Genomic DNA, 24,905 nt, shown 5'->3' on the forward strand with positions numbered 1-24,905 from the left:
AGTAATAGTTAAAAAGTTTACTTTTCAATATCAGCTCATCAGCCTGCCAGTTAGCACGCCTCAGCTGTATTCCGATGTACTACAGCGCTAGCAATGCTATGGCGAAGAAACCGCCCTTTTAACTCACAGACTACGTCTAGAAATTGTGTAAAGTCTTAGGTGAAACACCCTTCATAGCCCTTTAATAGAATACACCGACAGTTTAAAAGTTTCACCTCACAACGGAGCTTTGTCCCGTTTATAGTTGTTTTCTGCTCTGAATTAAAATTTAAAACCGTCGTTTAAGAAGTACGGATAAGCCCGATTCTGCCTAAAGCTTTACACTTCCATCATAATCCAATGAAACATTTCGGCCAGTTGTGAGCCCCTTTTAACGGTGCTTTTGGCTTCCTGTTTCGAGAAGTGCACACTGTTCACACGTTCTCACAGCGATCTCGAAGAAAGTAAGTAACACGGCGTTTTTTTTTTTTTTGCGTTTTTCTAGACATTTTACGGATGTCCAAAAGGCTGAGTGAGCATGCTTGGCAGGTGCTTCCATCAACAGCTTTTGTCATATGTTATCATCAGGGGGTGGTTCTATCAATAACCTGATGATGATGGCAAATGGAATATCACTAAATGCCGAGCTGCATTTAAAGAGTGCTAATTTATCGTAGAGCTCGGCTTTTACAAACGAGCCTACTGAGGGCTCAATGCAAGCAGTGCTCATTAATTCATCCGCTAGAGAAAAGGCACCAACAGGCATGCGGACAAACCGCAGCAGCAATACCTTGTACTGTTTCTGCTTCTCTGTGGGAAGCTTGCCTGCCGGTCGGGGTTGCACCACCTGCTTGCGCTTCTTTGGCGGTGGAACTGACCGCAGCTTGGCAATGTTAGCCGCCACCGCCTTGGATATCTGCAGACCGGGTCGGGCATTGATGCTGCCGCGGCGCTCCATCGGCTTCTGAGGCTTCACAATCAGGGCGTTGCCGTCGCGATCTCTGACCACGCAGTCATCGCCGTTCTCACGGCTAGTCCGCCGCAACGAAGGTCTACGGTTCGGGCCACCCTTGCCTGCGGCTGGTGGCTTCAGCGTCTCCTGTTCTACGCCCTCGGCTGTACCGTTGGTGAGCACACGCTCCTTCTTCTTCGGGGTAGCGGCTTCTGGGAGACGATTTCCCAACTTTCTGGTAGCAGTGGCGCCCGAAGTTGTGCCCTCGTATTCGTTTCCACCGGGTCGCATTTTCTCCTTGTTGTCGTCCCTCTGTTGGCTCTCTGTCGAAGAAGCAGTGGCTGTTTTAGAATCGCCGACGGCAGCTGTCTGCTTGCTACCTTTTATGAGCGTTTGCGTATAGGATCCACTTTTGGTGCTGGTGTCAGCAGACGACCCAGGTGCAGCGGCGTCAGAATGGTTTTCCGAGGTGTCAGCCGAGTGTACAACTACGCTTGGCGCCACTGCCGAAGCGGTAGACAATTCCCTACCTTCGGACATCGTCTCCTTCTGGGCAGGCTCTCCGTTGGAACCACTGGAGACGGTTGCCGCTTGCGTAGTAGGAGACATTAAACACTTAGAGGCGGAATTGGTACTTTTGCTAACCCCCGCTGTATTCGTAGACGCATTAGGCTGATCTCCTGTTAAGGAGCTACTAACGTGATTTAAACTCGAGGAAGCAGCATGGGTGTCATTTCTGTTTTCTTTTACCTGGGGTGCTGGTGGATCATGCTCTTTTACCTTACTTTTAACTCTATTGTCTGCCCTTTCCTCTCTGTATTCTGCAGGTTTTTCGACTGCTATGCCTGCTAACGCTGCCGATTCCCCTTCTGCAAGGTCAGAACCTTGTGACTTGAGCAAATTAGTTGAAAGTCCCGAGGCATGTGCTGATGTATTATGGACGACGGGCCCCGGAGCCGAAGCCATGAATGAAAGTTTCGCAGCATGAATGCTTTGCTTAATGTTTTCAATGGCATTGCGGTTAGCAGAAAAAGGTGCATTGCCCATGGCAGCATCCACTCTTTGAGATGCGTCGTGAGAAGACGATGCCGCAACATCAACTTGATTTGTTTGTGGTTTTGCTGTGCAGTTGCTGTTGGGCTCATCTTTTGAGGTTTCTCGATTAAAATGTAAATTCTGTGTATCTGCCCCTGCCACATCTACAGTAGGGAAGGTTTTCAGAAAACCGTCTGTACTACCTGAACTAATGGCTTCGGCTGCTTTGCTATCTTTTTTTCTGCTCTCATTCTTAAAAGACGAAAAACGGCCCAGAAAAGTCTTTGGTTTTGCTCCCGTCGCTTCAATAGAGGCCAGGGTCTCCATGGACACAGTAGCCCCGCTGCTGCTGCTGTCAAGCTGCGTGGTGTCAGAGGTTAGCGTCGTTTGCGAAGAGGACTTCTCAGCCGACGAACCTGCCCCGGCGAAAGTGTCTTTTTTTGAGGTTTGGCCGGGCTTCTTCGCATTGAACACTGAAGCCAAAGTCCAACGCCTCTTGCTGCCATCAGCGTGCGCTTCCTTCTTTGACTTGCGGCCTTTTTCGAATTCTTTTTGGGCTTCTCGGCGACGGAGAATCGCCTCTATGCGGGAGCTGGTGCCTTGGGTGGCCGACGAGACACTGCTCACCTCCGAGGTTTCCCTGAGACTCGAGAAAGACGACGCCGGCGACGTGGAGCGGTCACGGTGGCTCCCGTCACTGAAGAGCTGCTCGCTCCGGCATCCGTGGAAAGAGTGACGCTTGGCGCGCCTCTCCTCGAGCGTGGAGGCGTTGCTGGACGTCAACTGTGAGGCGGCGTCCAGAGATTCGAGCCAGTCCTTGACGCGGTCCGTGACGCTCTCTTCGCGCTTGTCACTCAGGGGCGACGGTCGACGACCCTCGTCGTTGTCGGCCCCTGCTCCGGGGCCCCAGATCCGCATGAGGAACGGCTTGAGTGTGGCCTTGGTAAGCTGCGCATACGCCATGTCCATGTTGCCGTGATTGTCCGTCAGCGCCGCCAGGATCTCCTGCCGGGTGAAGTTTCCCCGCGAACTGAGTTCCATGAACTGCGAGCAAACCACACACACCTTCAAAACCACACCTTCTCAAAACCACTGCGGGGTTCAAATGCAACATTTTCTCACGCGAAGTTAAAATATAGTGCGTCTGCGATTTTTCCGCTCGACGATGGGAGTACGGACTTCGTAATACGAAAACCATTTGCGAAGCGCTCAAAGAAAAGTGTTCGATGACAATCATTGCATACCAGACTGAATTATATTATCTCCTTCTGTGTTTGCAGGGCTCTGCCTCATTCTCTTAGAAGTTGATGTTTTTGTAACGGCGGTCCAAATTGCATGTCCCAACTTGAAAAGAAAGCATGCAAGAATAAGTGTACAAAAGTTTTCGAGCCTATCAATTCTTTAGTCATCAGGGAACAAAAAATTGTTTAATAACAACGTATACGCACTACCTTGTTAGGCTACACGTTGTCTGCACGACCTCACATATTTGATTGTGCTAACAGTGAATGTTTGTGCACTTTGAATATTGTGTTCTGTTGGATTTGCCTTGTGCACACGAGCCTTTGTGCCCACGAGTCCCATACAAGGGGCTCTAGATGGCTTTTAAATGTCGTCTCTCTATGTCGTCTCGCTCAGACAAAGACAAGTCTTCTTGTCGAAACATTGGCAAGCATCCTGAAGCTTCCCCCTGCATTGTTCGCATTGTGTTTGCAATACCTGCCCTCTCTCTACCACCATCTCTCCAGTATGCGATTCAAACAATGTCACCAGATCGCAAACGAGTGACGCGTTTTACCCGTATGTATGCAAGTTTGATGAAGACTGCTCGGCCACTTGAAAGGGGCAGCCGAAGCCAAAAAGAAAAATTTATGCGCATCGCCGACAAAGTTATTCCAAACTCAAATGCGCTCCTGAGAGGATATAAAAGAGGTATGCCAGGCTTCATGTGTCCTCCAAACGCGTAAAGAGCATTTTCATTTCATTTCATTTATTGATCCCTTAAAGGCCCGAAGGCATTACATAAGGGGGGGGGGGGGGGCATATTGGTTTCCAACGGCGATGATGGGAACATGCATAACAATTGTTTTTTGTTTGCTTATTTTGTATCTTTCCTCACTTTTTGTTTTCTTTTGTTTTTGTTTGTTTTCTTGGTACACAGGGCCTGCTGATTCAGTCATTCCCTTCTACCAACAAGTTTTTGTAACAGGTAACTGGAAAGTTTTCTATTCAGCGCTTTTCACATGAAGATCCAGTTTCAAAAACTGTGACGAAAAGAGCCATGAACCGTTAGGTTCGTCGGATCACAATTTTGTCTTTAGTTGATCCAAAGAAAACGTTCACGTTCTTCTTCAACGTTGTTGTTTGTTCCCGCCAATCTTACATACAATGTATACTCAAAATAAATACCTTCACACACGAAGTAAAAAAAAAACAGAACGGTAATCGGTTCACTAGTAAATGCAGCAAGTGTAAGAACCACTACAACGAGAAATTAAGACTGAACTCCATCAACAGCGGTCTCGTGTACAACATGTCCACCACGTCTGCTAGTTTTTGTTGTTGTTGTTGTTGTTGTTGTTAAATGTCACAAGCAGCGTACACAAATGCAGCACAAGGCCGACAGCCTGACCATTTGGCTTCTCATTTCAATCTGGGCTGTATCAAAATTTTAACACAACTATCCAGACAATGTAACAAGCCGTGTACACAACAGCAGCACACGACAAACAGCCCGACAATGTCGCTTCTCCTTTCAAGCTTGCCTGAAGCAGTGTTGTAACCCAACTCTCCATGCAGTGTAGCGGGCTAAAGTATACCTCAGACTCAACAAACAAGTGGATACTTTGCTTAACTGCGTGGTTGTGTGTACGCTTCATTGCTTGTGTGTTAGAGCATATTAGTCTGTCTGTTGTTTACGTTTCTTTGCTTGCGCCATTGTCTCGTTGTGTGCTGCGTATATGTGCTCGGTTACCTGTTTTTCTTCATTGCTTTTATCCTATATATATATCTGCTTTCGTGTGCTTGTGTCTTTGCTTTTTTTTTCGCTTTTTTAACCCCTTGGTTTCGTGTCGGTTTACTTGCTCATTTTCTTTATTTTTGTTTGCTTATTTTGTATCTTTCCTCACTTTTTGTTTTCTTTTGTTTTTGTTTGTTTTCTTGGTACACAGGGCCTGCTGATTCAGTCATTCCCTTCTACCAATCCTTGAACTATCCTGCAGATTAATGTGCACTTTGAGAGTTTAGAATTAAAAATAAGGCGACGGAAGTGGATGCGGCGCTCATTATTTACGTTCCGTGCTCCGTATTAGTGCGCACGGCGCTCCATCAAAAGGAGCGACGACTTTCTGCAGCGACCTCTTTTGCCTTCCTATTGAGCGAACTTCGCCTCTTTCGGGAATCTTTCGGGGACAATGGCTGCGTACCCGCACTCGATCCCTCCTTGCACACCTCTACTACTCTGATTCAAAGCACTCCACATTTCCTCCTTTCCCACTTCTACGACTCAATGTCATTAATGCTGCTCACAGACGAATAAAAGCTGACGGCAAACCCAGCGTAAGAAGGTTCATGGAGGCGTTCAGTTTTTGCGTTCTACAGAATTGGAAATTTGGTATGCGTTAATCCTTACCAGGATTCACAGGTAACTGACTCCCACTTTTTCTATCGCTTTAGAAAACCCAAACTAACTTTTGCAAGCAATGGTAAAGAAAGAATAGGCAAGCAGATCAGCTGATAAATGCCATAGCAGGGCCTTATTTTCTTACCGTGTGTTATGTAAAAATAGTTCTTAGTTCCTATTTCTAAAGAAATCAAACCATGCTTCGGTGCGCCCTGTTCATAGATGCTGAGAAGGGAAACTAGTCCTTTGTGCTCGCGAGATTCAATTTTCCTTCGTGATTAGTAAAGCCCGCCGACCAGCGAGTTTAGCACAATGGCAACGCTTGCCACCGCAACGCGGCAAGAGCCAAGTATCTAAGGTGTATACAGAACTCCTGTGATCTCGTGCTGCGTATCAATCTGAATCGACCCCGCTGCAGGGATATATCCAGCCACGGTGGGATAAGGGAATGCGCAAGGGAAGGTGCAAGAATGTAAAACAAAAAACGAAAATGTGCGGAGTCGTGAAGAGCAAAAGGCAAGCGGCTGACTTTCCCAGCCGTGCGAGTCAATTCCGAGGCACCGCCTGGGGCGAGCTAGAAGGCTGGTACATTAGCCTTGCGAATGCCGTAGGCCGTTCTATGACTGCGACCCCCTTGCTGCAGCTCAGTTAAGAGTTCAATTACTGGAATTCGACGTTCCCAAAATACACGTTACGCATGCGCCCGTTGGGCGCGACGGAAGGCGCAACTGTTCGTGCTCATGGCATCCTATAGGGCGCGCAAGTTGAATACGGCCCTGCAGGCATCTCTCTGACAGACCGAATTTCTCTCGCTGCAGAGAGTTTAAATCTCGAGAAATGCCGAGCAAGCAAATACCTCCTGCTCGGCCTGAAGGCTACTTACCGTCTCCATTGCCCTAAACGTGCGCTGTACAAAAAAAAAAAAAGCAGCAAGTCAGGCCAAGTTGTCGAAACGCCACGACGTCTCTCCAAACTAGCTTTATGGATAACGTTATATAGAGTAGCAGGCGCAATTCTTCCTAGGATGCTCATTATTAACAGACGAAACAGTAACCTTCATATCACGGCAGTCTTTGAATTCGAGGTGAATCGATCGATGAAGCTGCGTGTTTCCAAACCTTCTAATGGCCACGGATGAAGGAACGCACGTGGAGTAAACATTGATTTCCACTCAAGCGAGGCAGAAAACCTCCGTACCGGAAACTTCCTCCTGCCTGGAGAAAGGGCTCGAATAGGCGCCCAGCGATATCACTGTTGTCTTCGCTGTTCCATTTTTTTATTCTGCAAAACCGGATCCGACTCGGCAGAAACTAGGCATGCGCATGCAAATTCATCGCATCTGCATTTTCGGCCATTTAAGCACTGCGCACACAATGCCGCGTGACCGCCCTATATAATACACGCTACGCAGGCGCCTCTTCCTCTGGGCAAGAACCATACGAGAGCCCGAAAGGTTCCTCACGCTCAAGGAACTCGCGAATTTGCACCTAAATGCGAACTGACCGCGCCCCTTTTCCTTTCTGGCATTTTAATATCACGCTCAACCGCCACGTCATCCCCAAACTCAGCTTTCGACCAACTCTGAAATAAGTCAAGGTGCATGAATTAGAAAAACGGTCCCCAGGTTTTTCACTGCCGTGGTCGTTGAGAACAACGCTATACGATATAGTGTCTAAGTTAATGGCACCTCAGGGCCAGTGCGAAGAGGAAAGTGCAACTCGAGAGGAACCCTATCCCCCAGCGCTCGTACCATTCTTTGGCGGTTCTCGACGCACTCGGTGACGGCGGCCCAGATGTTGCCCTTCTGGCGGCGCAGCGCGTTCTGCGCCTCGCTGACGGACACAATGCCGATGTTGTTCTCGCGTCGGTCGTGGCCGTAGTTTGTGGCTAGCGTCACCACTGTCTCCGTCATGTTCTGCCAGTTGTCTCGCAGCCAGTTGATGGGGTTGTCGTTACCACAGTGGTTCATCGCCACCTGCAGATCGTCGGCAGTGAAGCCCCGCTGCTCGGCTTCCTGCAACAGTCACGAAACGTAGAAAAGCTTTATGGCATAAGCCGAAAGACCCATCAAATAAATAGGAGCCAAAGAGTTGTGCGCCACTCTGTAAACAGGCTGTGGGCGTCCAAGAAGGACGACATGGTCACGGCCCATTAAGCAAGCGAACTGCATGGACCCAACATTTCCTCTGTGTCACTCTACCTCTTTGCCTCCCTTCATCCCCCTCTCCACCTGTAGGGTACCGGGCAACCGGGAATTGCGTGCTTAACCTTCGTGCCTTTCCTTGCTTCTGCCTCTCATTAAATTGGAAGGCACGATCTATAGCCTACACGGGAAGCAAGGATAGGTACCCTGAGAAAAATCTGAAGAAATCAAAGCGGCAACGACCTAAAGTTTCTTAATCACCTGCTGGACTTGGCAAATTTGCTTATTTCGCTTCCAATGCTCATTACAGCTCTCATGAAATTTTAGGAATCTCACTGTGAGGCGCGGCTACATGTTGAGGCGGTTCTTCGAGGAGAGCAAGCTTTTGTAAAAGTGTTGAACTCACCCGTATGAGGCGAACAAGCTCGAGTCCCTGCGTGCGCATCTGCTCTTGCTTTCGCTGCTGCACCAGCTCCTCCAGGCTTAGGTAGTAGTCCTGCTTCCTGCCCTGCGGACGGCTATCATCAGCACTATAGGCAGGACCACTGCTTTCTCTTTGCTTCGCGCTCACGCGTAAGCAATCATGATGACGCCGTAGTCGAAAATGAGTATTCTCATTTCCCTCTTTTTTTTGTTATTGAGGGAAGGATCATAGCGATAGAGAGAGAACGAAACTGACTGCAGCTCTTTTCTGGCACGCTGCCTCGAGGCTAGTAGTACAGATTTGCTTACTAGAAAGAGGTGTGCACATGTTAGCGACAGCTTGTCGTACGATTATTACCGGATTTTCCGACTTGAGGACGCCCAGCCGGCGTGCATGATATGGAAAAGAAGGAAGCGAGTAGTGAGACTGCTCACGATGGTGGTCTCTGTGGCAGTTCCAGTTAAGGACACTCGCGCCCCGCTCTGGGATTCTTGCAACCATGGATAAGAAAGCATCACTTCGTTCTTGCCAGTGAGCTCCCATTTGTTAAAGTTTTCTAAGCCAGTTTTTTTTTAATATCCTTATGGCTTGCACTCCGTTTGCCTGTTAACACCTCTGTTTAATTACAAAGCTCGAAAAGGTTTAACGGTCAGTTCGTTAGTGCCACCATAGTCCTTCAATGCTTTGAAGGGCTCTGGCGCCACGTAGCAGCGGGAGGCAGTATGCACACATAATCCTCAAGCTTTCTCAGGCGGAGTGACAGTAGATGATAACTACGCGCACCTTTTCCAGCGCACCCCGGGCAACGCTGTACTGCTCTCTGAGCTTCTGTGTGCACCTTGTGCACACAGCAGTCCAGCGAGCAGTACGGTGGCGCCTTGGTTGGAAAGGCGTTCTAAGCCTGCGTATGCCGCAGAGAGAAAGCACAGCGTTCTAAAATTAGGTGTGGCGTCACACTTGCAGCTGCGAGTTTTAGGTATTGTTTTTCATTGGATGCAGTCAGGCAGTAATTTTACAGCGAAAGCTGTCGTATGAAGCCTTTCCCGGCGGATTGCGTAGTGTATACCCTCAACGTCCGGTCATGTGTGGTCACGTGTCCAGCGCCCTGCCGATGCCTGTAGTAGCCGAGGTTGCGCCCCCTTTCCCCGACAGGAACCTCTCGCAAGAACCTTCACCACGTCTAAAATACTAGCATCAATCCCGTCTTCCAAAGAAGAATTACCTAGTCGAGGACACCGAATACGTGACCACCCACACAGTCCGAAAAAAGAAATGTGGCCGCGCAGCAGCTGCAGATTCGCTGGTGACATAATGATTGGCCAGCATTCAGTGGCTTCAATCATGACGTCACTGCAGCACGCCACGCTGATTGCTTCCCATGCAGTGACGCTAGTGCAAGACACCATGGCAACGCACCACTCTGAGTGGTCCAGACAGTGGCGTCATGAATGGGAGCATAGGGAGAAGATAACTAATAACGAATAAACGATATTCAGCGCCGAGAACAGCTTTCACTCGATCTCGCGTTGCACAGGGGTCACTGTCATGCGTCTTTTTTTGTCCGCATTCCTCATTTTGTGTGCTTCTAACAAGGTTTTACTTCATTGTAAATGGCCTATATATGGAAAGAGAAATAAGTAATACAGAGCAAGAGGGCATCTCGTACTTCAGAGCAGCCCAAGCACATACCTCCGAAATGTAGCTGCTGGACGTGGCACCCACGAGCGATGACGCGTCGTCGTCCTTTCTGCTCTCTAGGCCGAACGGGCGGTCGAACTCCGCCAGAGAGCCGTGCCTCGCGATGCCCCTGCGCACCGGCGATGCGTCCGACATGTCGCTGTGAAGGGAGGATCGACTGTGGCTGCGGTACAGGCGGCCCTCTGGCTCCGTGTTTTGCAGAGACGTCTTCGAGAGGGTCCTTGCACGAGGCGCGCAAGCGCAGTTTCAGCAGCAGGCCAGCGCCCGCGCCCTGCCTTCATGCGGTACATAGCTGAACCCGTGCATGCAGCGCCTTGAAGGTTGTACCTGTCATCGCTACCAAACCCGTCCTGACAGGCGCCGAGTTTTCTGAGCACTTAGCGCACATGGTCGGCTCGCAGACATACGGATTCATTATTTCGGTCAATCGCGAAGAAAGCTTAAGTGCTGAAAGGTCTATGAATGTGCCGTCCAGAATTGACTTTTTTCTGCCTCTACTGCTTGCTCTTCGTGACCTGAAGTCAAGCACGCAAGCACTTGCGAGAGGTACTTTTTTTTTTGCAAATTATCCCAGAAAATTAAGCATGAAGATTTGACATTTTCGTGACCGTATAACATTATTCGAGTCTCACTTTTTCTGGTCACAAGAGTTCAGGAAGAGAGCGCTGTATTATATCAAAAGCTCATTATTGTACGACCGTATTTAGATCAAGGTTCAGTACGTCTAAAATGAACATACTCGTTGTTATTCCAGCATTTTATTTTGCTTTGGGCAGCGAAGTTAGTGCAGAGGCTTTTTAGCGTTCTGAAAGCAAGAAGACGGAGCGGTTAGGCTGTTGTTAATTGCTCAGTTCGGAATTAGTTACGCACGCGAAATTCGGGCTGCACCCTGAGATACCTGTGCCGCGCACCTGATAAGGTTACCGATGCGGGTTCCCCTAGGGGCCGCCTGTTCACCCTTTCGCTGCAGGAAGGCCGGCCGAGGCTGGTCCAGGGACTGCGCCTTGGCCTCGGCGAAGAGACGCCGACGGTCCTGCATCTCTTGCTGTGCGTCCGACAGCGGCGACGACGTGGAAGGGTCCGTAAAGTCCTCTGTGTCGGTGGCCACTGAAGTCTTGTATAAAACCTTGGGTCTCACTGCCTGCGTCGTAACCGTCGGCGTCGTGTCTACAGTGGCAAAGTCGCTCGCAGCTGGACTGCGCTCGTGGCCACCGGGCACGGTTTGGCTGGAGGAGTGACACTGCTGGACGCTCGACTGGTAGCTCGGAGCTGGCTGCGTACCGGGGCCTGTCGCGGTCTTGCTAGCTAACGGCGTCGATCCCACTTCGGCACCCAACGCCATGGCCTGCTGCGGTGCCATGCTGGAGCTCTCTGTCTCCGCGCTGTCCCCTTGGAAATGCTGCACTGTTTGGCTCTCCTGTACCACCCCGGCGCTTTCGATTCGCCGGTTTTCTTCCTCTATCCGCATCTGAATTTCAAGACGACGGCGAATTTCCTGTGTGTGTTTTGAGAGAAGCAAAATGGAAGGTGGAGGATTAGTTCGAGAAGACCAAGTTCTGGCGGCACATTCACAGAGCCGCTCGTTCATATGCGTCAATGGCAGTAATCATTTCTGAACATGAAAGTGGCTTCAGTCCACGATTAAATGTAGAAATTTAATGCAGAGGAGAAAAGGTGAAGTCGTCACAACCCCATACGCTTGTTTTACCAATTTACCAGGTACAAGGTACCAATTTAGGTACCTGACATGATTCTCATCTCGATTGGTCAACGATAACGTGTTTTTTAGAACATTTCTTACTTGAGACATATGTGGTCGACAATGCTGTCAAAATTTCTATTCGATCCCCGCGGTGGCTCAGTGGTTACGGCGCTCGGCTGCTGACCCGAAAGACGCGGGTTCCATCCCGGCCGCGGCGGCTGAATTTCGATGAAGGCGAAATTCCAGAGGCCCGTGTACTGTGCGATGTCAGTGCACGTTAAAGAACCCCAGGTGGCCTAAATTTCCGGAGCCCTTCACTACGGCGTCCCTCATAGCCTGAGTCGTTTTGGGACGTTAAATCCCAATAACACCAAACAACCAAAACCAAAATTTCTATTTGCTCCTTAAAGGTTCCGTAATGCGCAGCCAAATGGAGCGGATGACATTCAACCTTAAACTGCGTAAAGATGAGGACATTGCTCCATTTCTGTTACGTGCTCATAGAAGTGTAAAAATAACTCCTGTATAATTTGTAGTCATAAATTGTAAATCGCCTAACACGTAAAAACTTGAAATAAAAATTGGGTGAGCAAGAAAAGTTTGTTCTCAGTAGCTACCCCCATGTCTGCCCGAAGTCTTCAGTATTTGCGCTGTTGGCTAGAGTTGCACGACGTCTCAAGAATTTGACAGAGAACTTTGTTGCAAACCAGGGTACGCCTTGGGCGAGGGAAGGAATGTTAATTTAATAAGAACTAATTCTTACGTGTTGCAGCCTGCATCAATTATTACAGCGCCTATGCAGGATGAACAGCCTTTGGCTTTCCATTAGTAAATTCACTGCTGACTGCTTGGGTCCGTGCTTTTTCTAATGATGACCCACGCAAGCCTACCGCAGTACAAAAATGTTGCCGCCACTTCCCCCTCCCCCTCCCCCCGGGAGTATTTATGCGCCTGCTGCAATACCGCTTAGAGCAGCAGCCCCATAAGACTCCGCTGATAGCTATAGGTGGAACTGCTTCTACGAATGAAGATGAGCCCACGACATTCTCACTTGAAAGCTGCGGGGCACGACGCGTCCCGCTCACCTTCTCCACCTCTTGTTGCTCCTTAATAAACTCGTCCGTGAAGTTCACCTGGTTGCCGTCGTCGGGGCTCGGACCGGGCTGGGCCTCCGGCTGGGCCTCTGGCTTGGCCTCTGGCTTGGCCTCTGGCTTGGCCTCGGGCTTGGCCTCGGGCTTGGCCTCGGGCTGCGGCTCAGCTGGGGCCACTTCGCTCTTAGAGGGCTCGATGTCGCTCTTGGCGGAGGACAGCTCGATCTCCTTGTCCGCCAGAGTGTCCTGAAAGCCGGCCCTCTTCTTCTGGCGCTCCTCGTCGTCCGAGGCCGCAGCCGGCGACTGCTCGCGGAAGGTGGTCTTGCAGCATATGAGGCAAATGCGCGAGCCGGCTTCGTTAATGAAGGTGCAGTGCTGGCAGCGCCAGGGTTTGTTCGGGTCCCATTTGGGCTGCGGCAGCGCGCTAGGGTCGGCCGCCCCCTGCTGCAAGCCGGCCGGTGCCTGCTCGGCCGGCGTTTGGGACCGTTGCTGTTCGCCGCGGGCCGCGGCCGCGAGGAGGCGCGCCTGCTGCTGCCTGACGGCGTCGGAATGTTCTCCCTCGGTAGGGGTCCCGCGGGTCTCTGTCTTGGCCTTGTCCGGAGCCTTGGCCTCATCCCTGTCTCGGCTAGAAGGCGTTCGTCCACGGCTCTTCGCCTTTTCACTCGAGTGGCTTCCACGATCTGCTTGAATGGTTCGCGCAAGAAAGCAAATATTAGAGGAAACAAATAAAGAAGTCAAGAGATCGATATTTTCAGAAAAAGGTCCTGTCTAGGAAATCTATGCAGGAAAAGTATTGTTACATTGAACTTTTAGCTCAATAACGGGCCACTGAAGGGCTGGCAACAGTTTTTTATTAATGCTTCCTTGGTCGAGCGTCTGCCTCGTGCTCAAAGCCGTGCCTGCATGTAGCAAAGTTGTGTACAAAAATCAGCAGATTGTAGTAGCGTAAATAATTCCGATTAGCGAACTGCTGCGGGAAATCGTCTTTTATAGAACCCGACTACAGCACAGTAATGCATTTGAGTTACGAAAGCTAACCACCGACTGCGTTTAGTACTCTTGATGAAAGGTGGCCAGCAATTCACTTGGTGACAGTTTATTTTAACTAAACACATCGAAAATTTTCACTCAAACAACGGCTCCCCAAAGGCCAAAATCAGCAAACTGCTAGCAAACGTAAGCGAAGCGGCCATGCGTATCTCGCCTTGAAGCGCTAGCGACACCTTGCATAGAACCTGCCCTTCATGCCACAACTCGTGTCTTCGAAGAGACAAATCGGATGAGGCACTCTGCAAACAGGGAAGAAAAGGGGAATGGGAGAAGAAGGGATAGGAAACGGGGCTGCACTGAGCACCGCTTTCAATCTGCCACGCACGGATGGAATACGGCCTGCGGGCCGTGAGCACACCTCTGGAAGAGTGGTCGTCCAAAGAGGGGCTGTCCTGGTCCTCGTCGGAGGACAGCTCCTGAGAGGACTGGCGTCTGGACGCGGTCTTGCTCAGGCTCTTCTTGTGCTTCCGGTGGTGCGGCCGATGGAGTCGGTCGCCGGACGCGTCAGCCACTGGCAGCGAGTGCTGCGACGGCGATGGCGACGGGGGCCTCATCCACGGGGGAAACAGTGGCGGGTAGGCCGGATACCCGAAGGGGTAGAAGGGAGCTGCAAAGGGCACAGCCATAGCTGAGAAACAGTGCAGCTTCTTCGCTTATGCTCTAACAGCGAGACCGGTACAAGGCTAGCTGATCCATCACCGTGAACTATAAACTTCTAAGATGCTTTCAAGGTTTTACATCAGACTACCCTCCATCAAGTAAACTAATAAAACGGCGACGTGTGTCTGACCCCCAAATTCGTCCACGGAACGGAACAACAAAGTAAAATCCTGGTCAAAAATGGTAATAGCGCTGCAATAAGACGTACACAAAAAAGATTGACACAGGACAAGCGCTTGCCCTGTGTCAGTCTTTCTTGTGTACGCTTGTCCTGTGTCAGTCTTTCTTGTGTACGTCTTATTGCAGCGCTATTACCATTTCTGTCCCAAATAATGCACCATCTAGCCAAAATCGACGTTCTTCTAAACCATCTGTAAAATCCGGGTGGCGCGGCGTTATCCATAAAACCTAGTCAAAACGGATGCGCCACTGGAGCACACGGATCACCCCATTCGTGCAGTGTTCTACAAGAGAATTTGATGCTGTCGGCCAAAATACCACAATCGGGATGCTATCACATTTTTTACAGGGTTTACATTTTTTACATTTTTTTTTTTACAGGGATTACAAGAGCTTTTAATAAAGCTCTTGTAATCCGTTTATCTGGAGCCAGCGCTCTTTGATACGTATACACTTGCTTCGTTATCAGCTTATTCCGGCAGCAAACATGTAATCCTCCTCTCAAGCTGTACGAAATTCTGCGCTGAATTTGTGGAAGCACAATCATATGACCGTGCACTAAGTTTCTCCTGTCTATTTATTTGATTTCTTTTCCTAACTTTCTTTTTTCACACAGCTACTTTTTTTTTGTGCGTAACTAAGCTTCACCGCTGGCTGCAGTAGTAAAAATTATAGCAAGCGGTTTCCTTTCACGAGAAACTTCCTAACCGCGGCATGGAGTTGTTCGGCTGTTCATGTAAAAAAAAACAAAATTTAAGGCTGTAGTCGTTGACGCTGCTCGGTTCAGGTCACTAATGCCTCAAAAAATAAAGAATGTCAAAAATATTCGTTACATATATTTGTGCAACTGCTTTCAAAGCCTACTCTGTTTAAAGGCAAGAATTGCAAGTGATCCCTAAAACGAGACATCGTGTTCGGCCTATAGCATCGTTATAGAACCAATCACAGCGCATTACTAAACCTCTGTAAGCCGCTTATCTGCAGCCAGTGTTCTTTTTGTTGGTTACATATCCCAGCTTATCCTGACACAAAAATGTAATCCTCCTCTCAAGCAGTACGTCATCGACCACTGAATTCACTGGCGTAGCAGAATAATTTTTCCACGTGGTAACTTCCTCTGTTCTGTTTATCTTTAATTTTTTTTTTATTCTCTTTTCCTGCTGACCTAGTTTCTTTCTCTTGTGCGTTATTAAGGATACAATTATCATTTGCCTGCAGAAATATTTTGCTCGCGCGACGGTCGCTTGGTTGCGTGTTGAAATCGAGCAGAAGTTGCTGCTGCGGCAAACGGCTTCGTTTCCTTCAGGTCAGCTAATGCCCTGGAAAAAAATAAATGTGCGGCTTTCAGAGATTTTAAGGGGGTTTTAAGAGATTCCCTAAAGAGTATTTGTGTTGCGCAACCTTTTTCAACACTGTCGCTTTTTTTTTTTTTTTCACCAAACTAAGCTCTCCCTTTTCTACGTTCTCCTTTGTCTCTGCTGCACATAAAACACTTATGGGCCTCATTACACCGGTTCTCACGGAAGCCGCGCTTGCGAGAATGTACGAGAAATCGTGCTCGCCATCATGTTATCACTTTGTTCTTGCGTGTTTCAGCTTTCATGCGGACAGTTTTTATAGTGCATTTCTTTCGACGCATCCATCTCAGCGACTTCGAGTTCGTAACCTCTCATAAGCATGTCTAGAGTTGTAAACGTATGCATATCGAAGAGCCCTGTAGCGTGAACTCTTTAGCCATCTTCAAGCATGAAAGGCAGCAAGACAAAAGCAGGGCCCTCTCCAAGTAACTCTGAGGGGGCCTTCTGATACGAGAAACTCTGCTGGTACGAGAAACGTATCAGCAGGCCAAGAGAGTGAAGACGAAGGGAAAGCTGAACTGGTGCTTGCACTCTTTGTACGTCCGTTAGTGGTACCGCCGTGAGACCAGAGGGGTGTGGGATGAAGCCCACACTCGCGCTTGTGGCACGTAAAAAACAAGTACGGAGCACTCTGTGACATCTAGGTCCGCCCTTGTATGGTATCCGCTCTTGGGAAGTGGTTTGGCCCCGGCATACTCCGTGTACTGCTGGTGGGATACACTGTAGCCGACGGAAAACTTCTTGGTTTGGTTTGGTTTATGGGGTTTAACGTCCCAAAGCGACTAAGGCTATGAAAGACGCCGTAGTGGAGGGTTCCGGAAATTTCGACCACCTGGGGTTCTTTAACGTGCACTGACATCGCACAGTACGCGGGCCTCTAGAATTTCTCCTCTAAAGAAATTCAACCGCCGCGGCCGGGATCGAACCCGCGTCTTTCGGGTCAGCAGCCGAGCGCCGTAACCACTGAGCCACCGCGGCGGCTAGGAAAACTTCTTGGGCATCCGCCTTGCATTCGGGAGGTGCTGGGTTCTATCCCCAGTGCCGCAGGGTCCCCGCTGGTTTTCTGATGGGTACAGTATTTCCCCTAGCCTGATCGGCTCCTCTGGGGTGAAACGCTTCGAAAAGGACCTTTGGCCACCTCGCCATCCTTCGACGGAAAATATATCCGCGAGGGACCTGAATCCTCCTAGCGCGGTAAAACTCACTATGGCTCTTTTTTTATGACTCCTTACGCTGCTGTGTGCCAGCGGATCAAGGTTCGGCGAGAGTTGCGCGTTCTGCCGCGGTGCGTGCGTCTCGCGAGAGGGGCGCCGTCGTCGTTGAGACACCGTGGCGCTCACCTTCCAACACCTTTCGATCGTTACGGCAGCCGTAAGGGCTGTACTATATGAGCGAAAAGCAGTGTGGTTACTTTTGGCAAAGACGGCTTTTTTCGTTCATCTCTTACGGTGCGCATGGTTTGCCGCTAGTTTTTTCTCTAATTCAAGTATGCCCCAACTAGCCCAAAAAGAGGTGTTAATGCGTATGTCAGCCACAGCTGTTAGTCGGCTTCTTTGAAACGACGCGACCAACCAGCGTCAGGCGTTTTAAAAGCTATATTTTGTCTCACAATTTGTTGGCACTTGAAGTGTAACTAGGGGTCATTTTTTCAGAAAATATGTCGTGGGACGACCACATTACATACCTTTCCGGGAAGCTCTCGCGTACGACTGGCTATTTGCGTCGCTACTGTTCATCTTTTCCTACATCAGTTAACGTATTGTTATCCAATTCCCTTTTTTCCTCGGTTATGAATTATGGCGCGCTTGTCTGGGGAACCACAACGCTTGATAATATTAATAAACTTTTGCGTTTACAAAAACGTGCTATCCGCATTATTGCAAAAGTCCCTCGTTACTCACACACAGCCGAATTGTTTAAGAAATTTAACATAATCAGTATAGAGTCTTTATATTCCTATAGACTAATCCGTCACTACAAATCAGAAATAATTAAACACGACAATTCTTTAGCAGTGCTAGCCGCACTTGCTGCGAACTATCCTGTGTATTGTACACGAAATCCGGAAAAATGGAAAGTGGATGTATGCCGCACAAATTACGAGAAACAAATGTTGAAATATCGTCTGCCAGCTATCCTGAACGAACTCTCCGGTGATGATAACCGAGACGTCCTCAACAAATCGTTCAGGGGTCTACGCAGCATGTTTCTGTAATCAAAAGAATTGTACGTGGCGATAAAGTGAATTTCTTTGTTTTTGTTTGTGAAATAAGCACTGTTACAGAGATGTGTGTTGTTTTGTTGTCGTTTTTTCTTCCCTTCACTTTCGTGCCGTGCATTTTTTATACTTAGCCAGCTTTGTGCACTACATTTTTTTTTTTCATGATCCGGACACCTAAAGTTTTGTTTGCCTTTCGTTTTCTGCCTAGTGGGCAGCTGCTTTTTCTGCGTTTTCTGAAAATTCACTGCCTGTATTTGAAACATTCCGCGTATTCCACTGTATGCCATGTAAGGGGCACGGACCTCGTCAAGCCACCTTTGGCTTTTTGTCCGTGCCCCTAAGCATCTCAGGATGTTTGAATAAATTGATTTGATTATGATTTGAACTTGAAGCTCGAACCAGCAAATAAGGAGAGAAGTTTATAATTTGACGCGGCGCGCTTCGGGTGTCAGCGATGTTTTATTCGGGGAATTTTTCTTTTTTCAGAGAATCTGAGGAGTGAGATTTGCCCAAAAGACAATTTTTACGGAGTTTCAGGGAAATTTAAGGTTCTCAATTGTCTCATTTTTTCCTAATTGGCTTAGTTTTCAAGCTCAGAGAAAAAGAGCCTGAAATAGGGATTTTGGGATCTATATGCATGGAAGAATTTTCAGTTACGGCATGGAAGAAAACTGTAAGCTGTTGAGAGGCAGGCTACCGAGACTGGCCCATGTACCGTCTTTGCCATAAGTAACAAGGCTGCATGGTTTGCTTCTAGATCGTACAGTGGAGCCCTTACAGCTTCCCTGAAGCTGGAATGGTCGTTAAAGGGAAGGACTGAGGGTCTTCTTACCTTCCAACACCTTTTGATCTTCAGGAAAGCCACAAGGGCTCCACTACACAAGCTAGAATCAAACCATGACACCCGGTTACTTTTGACAAAGACGGTACGTGTTGCCACTAGGTGATGATAATACAACCATTCTGTTGTTACTATTCTTCCGGTTCTTTACAACAAACAGCGCAAAAAAAAACATAAGGATGAAAAGAAACAAGGACACACGGCAGCGTTAGTCGTTCGTCCGTTCTTTTCGTCCTTGTGTTTTTTGCGTTGTTTGTTCGAATGGATCACTACCAACTCGCCCAGCTCGCTCTACTACTTCCGGTTCTTGTCCGCCGCGCCTACATTCGACAGCTGGGACATGGCGTCCCTTGAGCCATGTGGTGAAGGGCTGAAAGAATAAGAATTGATTAGAATCAAAGCAGAAGGCGTTACAGTATCCCGGCCCTGCAGCAACTAGTGCACTAAAGAGTCACAGTGACCGAGGAACTGCGACGAATTGCATTCTCCTCAGCAAGTAGCGTCGCTAATTCTAACCCTGACTAGTTAGCGCTGTAATTTGATTAATCTCTCACAGCTCTGCACGTCTTTCGTAAGTGGCCGTGAAAGCGTTTCGAGTGCACCGGGCTGTGCCTCGTGCGACGAAAAAAACAGCAACAACAAAAAAAGAAAGAAGGCAGGCAGGAGATAAAGCGCGGCATAATTAGGCGTCGCTGTTCGCGCAGCCTGAGAGTCGCAGCTAATAGCATGCCGCAAGAGACGAAACTAGAAGGGAAGTCTCAAAAGCGGGGGAAGGCGATTTTCAGCTCTCCTGCAATACCGGTGACAAAATTCAAACGAAATAATGTTTTTTTTTTTTGTTGTTGTTGATTTGTTCTTCTTTCGGCAGGATGCGCGCGAGGCGGTGCCTATGCACGCCCGGGAGATTCTCCAACTTCCTTGAAGTGTTGCGCGGGATGCGCTTCGAAGAAATGCGCTAGGAAAGGCAATTAAAACGCGTTCGCCACGCCTGTCAGCGCCAGTTAGGCACATCTGAGCGACGAGGCTTCAGCGATGCGGACAAGAACTCGTCGGGGTCGCGTTTCAAGACGCGTGAGTGAAGACTGCAGCTTCACAGAGGCCGAGGTGACGAAATCGCCGCGGCGCTGAGAAAAATGAGGATAATGGTTCCCATATACTGATTGCCTTTAACCTCCCTGCCTTTCATTCTTCTGCTCCTCCACCTCTTCCATTTAAAATAAAGTCTGTCGCTTGAAGCGCGTGAACAGTAATATGCCTGCACCCGTTTCATACCCGCACCTGCTCTCAGAGACGAGACAGGTCGTAATTTTTTAAAACTAAGTTTAGAGCAGCGCGTGGGTCTACAGGGTTGGCTAAGACGCAGACGGTACGCACGTGCTTTAGGCTTCATCTCTCTTATTTATTTATTTCTGAAAGAATTTCGAGTACTGAAGCAAGGTTTGAAAGTGAAATGATGAGAAAAATTAGGCATCGATGTTTTAGATTTTAGAAAAAGTAAAGAAGTTTGAAGAGTTAGCACCGACTTGTTAGAATAATACAGGCAGGCTTGGTTTCAATATTATTCGACTACGCGATGTTAAAAAAGCTTCATTCCCAGTGCTCAACACTGCAATCATACTATTGCGTCGCGATGTTCTTCTGGAGATCATTCCGTGCAAACGTACCACAGATAGCGGTAAACCGTCTCTGATTTCAGTCACAAAAAAAAAATGCGTGATTATACAGTGATGGGAAAGAGAATCTTAGGCGGAAAACACTTTCGACGTTCTAGACACCGTTGGTAGAATTCGTTCGGAGCACAGAAACGTGCTGAATGAAAAAAAAAATGCAAACATTGGCGGTCGTGTTTCTGTTCTCATAATTGCGACCTAAATTTCAATAAGCATTAATATCTCTGATGTTCGAGCACCTCAAAAGCTACGGGTTACATTTCTGGTATTTATTTATTTATTTATTTATTTATTTATTTATTTATTTATTTATTTATTTATTTATTTATTTATTTATTTATTTACAAATACTGCTAATCCCAATTGGGATTGTGGCAGGAGGGCTTAGTAAGGTTAACAGAACGTGGTCAAGCATAATTGGAACATTCAACTGGTCAGCATGTTAAGAAAAACAAACGGTAAAACGAAAATACAACCGAGCTGTGACGAAAACAATCAAATAACGCATAAAATAAGGCTAATGTCGGTAGTATTATACAAAGAATAACAAAATGTTGAAACATTGCTAGTTGTTATAATACGCAGGCAATAAGTAAACAGTAAATATTATAATCGTACACTGCAAAGGCATTAACACAGTATAGGTGTTTAGTTTAAGTAGCACTGCATAGTTTGACAAAAAAAAACTTATAGGTTTGGATAAAAATTAAGAAATTATGAGGTCTTTGATATCTGCTTAAAAGGAGTCTTGGTCTAATGGACGCTCATTCTGAAAATCCCATTATTAATTAGCATTTAAATAATTCATCAGGCAAAAAAATCTCCATAGACATGTGCTGCTGCTGTCGGGAAAAGTAAAAAATTCAAGGCTAATGCAATGCGGTGCGATACGAGTCGTACTGCAAAATGAGGCGGTTCCTATGAATACTGATACGCAGGATGGCTCATTTGCCATACAGCGCCAATGAATTGTGGATTTTCCGGACGCCTAATCGAAATACGTCAACTTTTGGACAGGGAAACGGGTCGACGGACTTCACATTCTTCCTGCACCCCCCCCCCCCCCCCCCCCCGGTCCCTTTTTCTCCATAGAAAAAAAAACATTTTAATTATGTTCTCAGGCAATGCTGGCTCTCATGCGCGCAGTCCAGTTATGCGACACAAGTTTATGATTGAAGTTGAATTTTTTTTCTAACCAATGCCCCAGCATCTGAGTCCGAAAATTTTTTTACATATCATTTGATTCCTAGTTAGTCAGGGTAACTTTTAAAGTTAAGCATCTATGGCAGCAATTAATATTTTCTTGTCTACGGTTGGCTGGGTCACCCAATCTTTGCGTGAAAGTCTAACGCTCACGGATTTGACGCATGGCGTGGTGGAGGCCGGCTCCGGAATTATTTGGCGTGCTTTATAGTTTTAGCATACGGGTGTGTTTTTTTTTTTCATTTTTCCTCCATCAAAATGCGGCCGCTCTGGCCAGGATTCAAACCCGCGACCCTGAGTCACCTGCCGATTGTGAAGTCCAGCGTCGTCCTGTGTCCCTCTCTGTGTCTGCGTCCTTCCGCTGGTTTTTCTCGTTAGAACTATGTGCCAACTGGCCCAGCTCTCTACCCTACTAAATATGACGATGTACCCCTCACTTGTAAAGTAAACGCAACACAGCTCTTCGCTCTGAATGCGCCGGCGCCGGGTAGTTTAAAAAGTTTGGTGCGTATGATGCTGCCGTACCAATGTGGCCCTGAAACAGTTCGCCCGTAAAGTTTCAATTTAGCTGGTAAAAAGAAAGAAAGAAAGAAAGAAAGAAAGAAAGAAAGAAAGAAAGAAAGAAAGAAAGAAAGAAGGAAAGAAAGAAAGGAAGAAAGAAAGAAAGAAAGAAAGAAAGAAAGAAAGAAAGAAAGAAAGAAAGAAAGAAAGAAAGAAAGAAAGAAAGAAAGAAAGAAAGAAAGAAAGAAAGAAAGAAAGAAAGAAAGAAAGAAAGAAAGAAAGAAGCGCCTTCCAGGGTGATCAGTGTCATTGCGAGAATGTAGAAAAGAAATGACCTTTCTGTTTAGAACACGAAAGCGCACACTGACAAGTACAAAGACAAGACACCACAAGGGCACTTTCGAAGTGTCTTTTCCGTCCTCGTACTTGTCTCCGCGCGCTTTCAGGTTCTGTAGAAATGCAAAACCAGTTTTCGCTCAAAAGCAAGCGCTCTAGAAAGTATCTTCACCGGGATGCATCATGGGGTCGTGCATGCAGCTCTGGCTGCGTTTGATGCGGCGGCAGTCGAGCGTGGAATGGCGCTGAGACTTGTCGTCGTCCGTCTCCTTGCCGTCCTCGGCGGCTGAGTTTACGTTGCTCCAGGAGCCCGTGGAGCCGCCCAGGAAGGCGCCTGGCGGACGGTAGTAGCCCAGCGCAGTGGCCGACGGCAGCGGATAGGCCATCGGCGGGTAGCCGAAAGGAGCCCGGAACGCAGGCCCGGGAGGGTATCCTGGGCCCGGAGGAATCATCGCAGCGGCTGAGCCAGGGTGCCCCACGTGAAGCCCATGGAGGTCCGTCATGCTGCTACTCTGGCGGTTCAACGTTGACGACTCCCCGCTGCAAGAGACAGCAGACCGGAGTGGTCACTCGCATACGGGTGTCCCTCCTCGACACAGCAGTGTGCCAAAAGGCAGTCAGTGGGTCGCAGGTATGGGGTGTAGGTTATTCTGGAGCACCCGCCCAAGGTGCCTTCCTTCCGTCCCTGCTCTCACTCTAGCTAAGCCATAAAAACAGCGTGGGTCATTATTGTTGATGTCGAAGAAAGAAAGAAGGAAAGAAAGAAAGGAATGAAGAAAGGAAGAAAGAAAGAAAGAGAGAAAGAAAGAAAGAAAGAAAGAAAGAAGGAAAGAAAGAAAGAAAGAAAGAAAGAAAGAAAGGAAGAAAGAAAGAAAGAAAGAGAGAAAGGAAGGAAGAAAGAAAGAAAGAAGGAAAGAAAGAAAGGAGGAAAGAAAGAAAGAAAGAAAGAAAGGAGGAAAGAAAGAAAGAAAGAAAGAAAGAAAGAAAGAAAGAAAGAAAGAAAGAAAGAAGAAAGAAGGAAAGGAAGAAAGGAGGAAAGGAGGAAGGAAGGAAGGAAAGAAAGAAAGAAAGAAAGAAAGAAAGAAAGAAAGAAAGAAAGAAAGAAAGAAAGAAAGAAAGAAAGAAAGAAAGAAAGAAGAAAGGAAGGAAGAAAGAAAGAAAGAAAGAAAGAAAGAAAGAAAGAAAGAAAGAAAGAAAGAAAGAAAGAAAGAAAGAAAGAAAGAAAGAAAGAAAGAAGGAAAGAAAGAAAAGAAAGAAAGGAAGAAAGAAACTTCGTAGTCATACTCATGAACAGCCAGCTGGAGATTCGTACGGGTGGAGATGCGTGCACACAAGGCAGCGGCTCGCTTTGAACGACTACAATTGATATGTGCTATGAAACAGGCACGCTACAGCGATTGGGCAGCATACTGCCTAACAAGGTTTCCTTTTGTTCGGAGAAGTGCAGAACCCCAGGATGTTTCCCAAAATGGCGGCGAAATATAAGGAAACACAGGATCAGTGCGTACTCTCAGCATATCTGCTTTTCCATTTAGTCTGTGTTTTTGCGCGTGGCCTGGTCGCATCTTGAGTGCAGGCATATTATATGTTGCAGCACAACATCGTCATTGCACTTACCGTGTATGTACCTTTTCACCGCTGAGAAGGGCACTGTCCACCTTTGACAGCGCTATAATCACGCTCCAATGACCCCGCACATTTCATTTTTCAGTCTGTCTCCCCTTATCGCTTTTCCGTATAGCCGCTTGCTTAGTTGTGCAAGATCTGTGCGCTACTCCGATGGTAAAGGTGCATACTGATGCCTCGCAGCTGACACGGGGCCGCAGTGCACGCAAAGAGCTAGCTCCTAATTCCCTGTCAGCCTCGTGACTTGGTTTGAAGTTAACTGCCCGTCTTGCACACATCCTGTAAAGAGTGTATGTGCAGTAACACTAATCTCGACTTTGCCTTCGTGAATAAATTTATCCCTTGATCAAGGGCTGGAGAAAACATCCTCACCAGCCTTTGGCATTTCGCCTTTGAGCGCAAGCTTACCTGGTTGCCTCAGCGACCCAAAATCAGAACCTGACAAGACCTCCACCTTACAAAACCTAATACCCTTCCCGTCCCTACCCAATGTACTCCAGCCTTTATTCCTGAATTCATTCATCAATAAAGAGTATTCCCTTTTTTCCTCTCTCTCACGTCTTTATTTCGTACTTATTGAAGTAACTGGTAGAATAGTCATGGCAAACCGCGT

General features: G+C 47.8%; 1 protein-coding gene across 4 annotated transcripts in view; it reads right to left on the minus strand.

Moving 5' to 3' along the window:
* Window positions 1-24,905, minus strand: part of LOC149350491 (uncharacterized) — a 133,068-nt gene that overhangs the window by 23,756 nt on the left and 84,407 nt on the right. The window contains exons 7-14 of one of the 4 annotated variants that reach the window (XM_089579519.1): window positions 22,839-23,206; window positions 14,055-14,303; window positions 12,689-13,329; window positions 10,765-11,348; window positions 9,845-10,073; window positions 8,138-8,239; window positions 7,339-7,602; window positions 770-3,010 (exon numbers count right to left, since the gene is read on the minus strand). In XM_089579519.1, the coding sequence (XP_089435645.1) occupies window positions 770-3,010; window positions 7,339-7,602; window positions 8,138-8,239; window positions 9,845-10,073; window positions 10,765-11,348; window positions 12,689-13,329; window positions 14,055-14,303; window positions 22,839-23,206 (4,678 nt within the window). Of the gene's footprint in view, window positions 1-769; window positions 3,011-7,338; window positions 7,603-8,137; window positions 8,240-9,844; window positions 10,074-10,764; window positions 11,349-12,640; window positions 13,330-14,054; window positions 14,304-22,838; window positions 23,207-24,905 lie in introns of all 4 variants that reach the window. The other 3 variants (XM_089579517.1, XM_089579518.1, XM_089579520.1) reach the window with 3 other exon arrangements.

Source organism: Amblyomma mixtum, chromosome 3, assembly GCF_055824585.1.
Source record: "Amblyomma mixtum isolate Tamu chromosome 3, ASM5582458v1, whole genome shotgun sequence".
NCBI classification, from domain to species: domain Eukaryota; kingdom Metazoa; phylum Arthropoda; class Arachnida; order Ixodida; family Ixodidae; genus Amblyomma; species Amblyomma mixtum.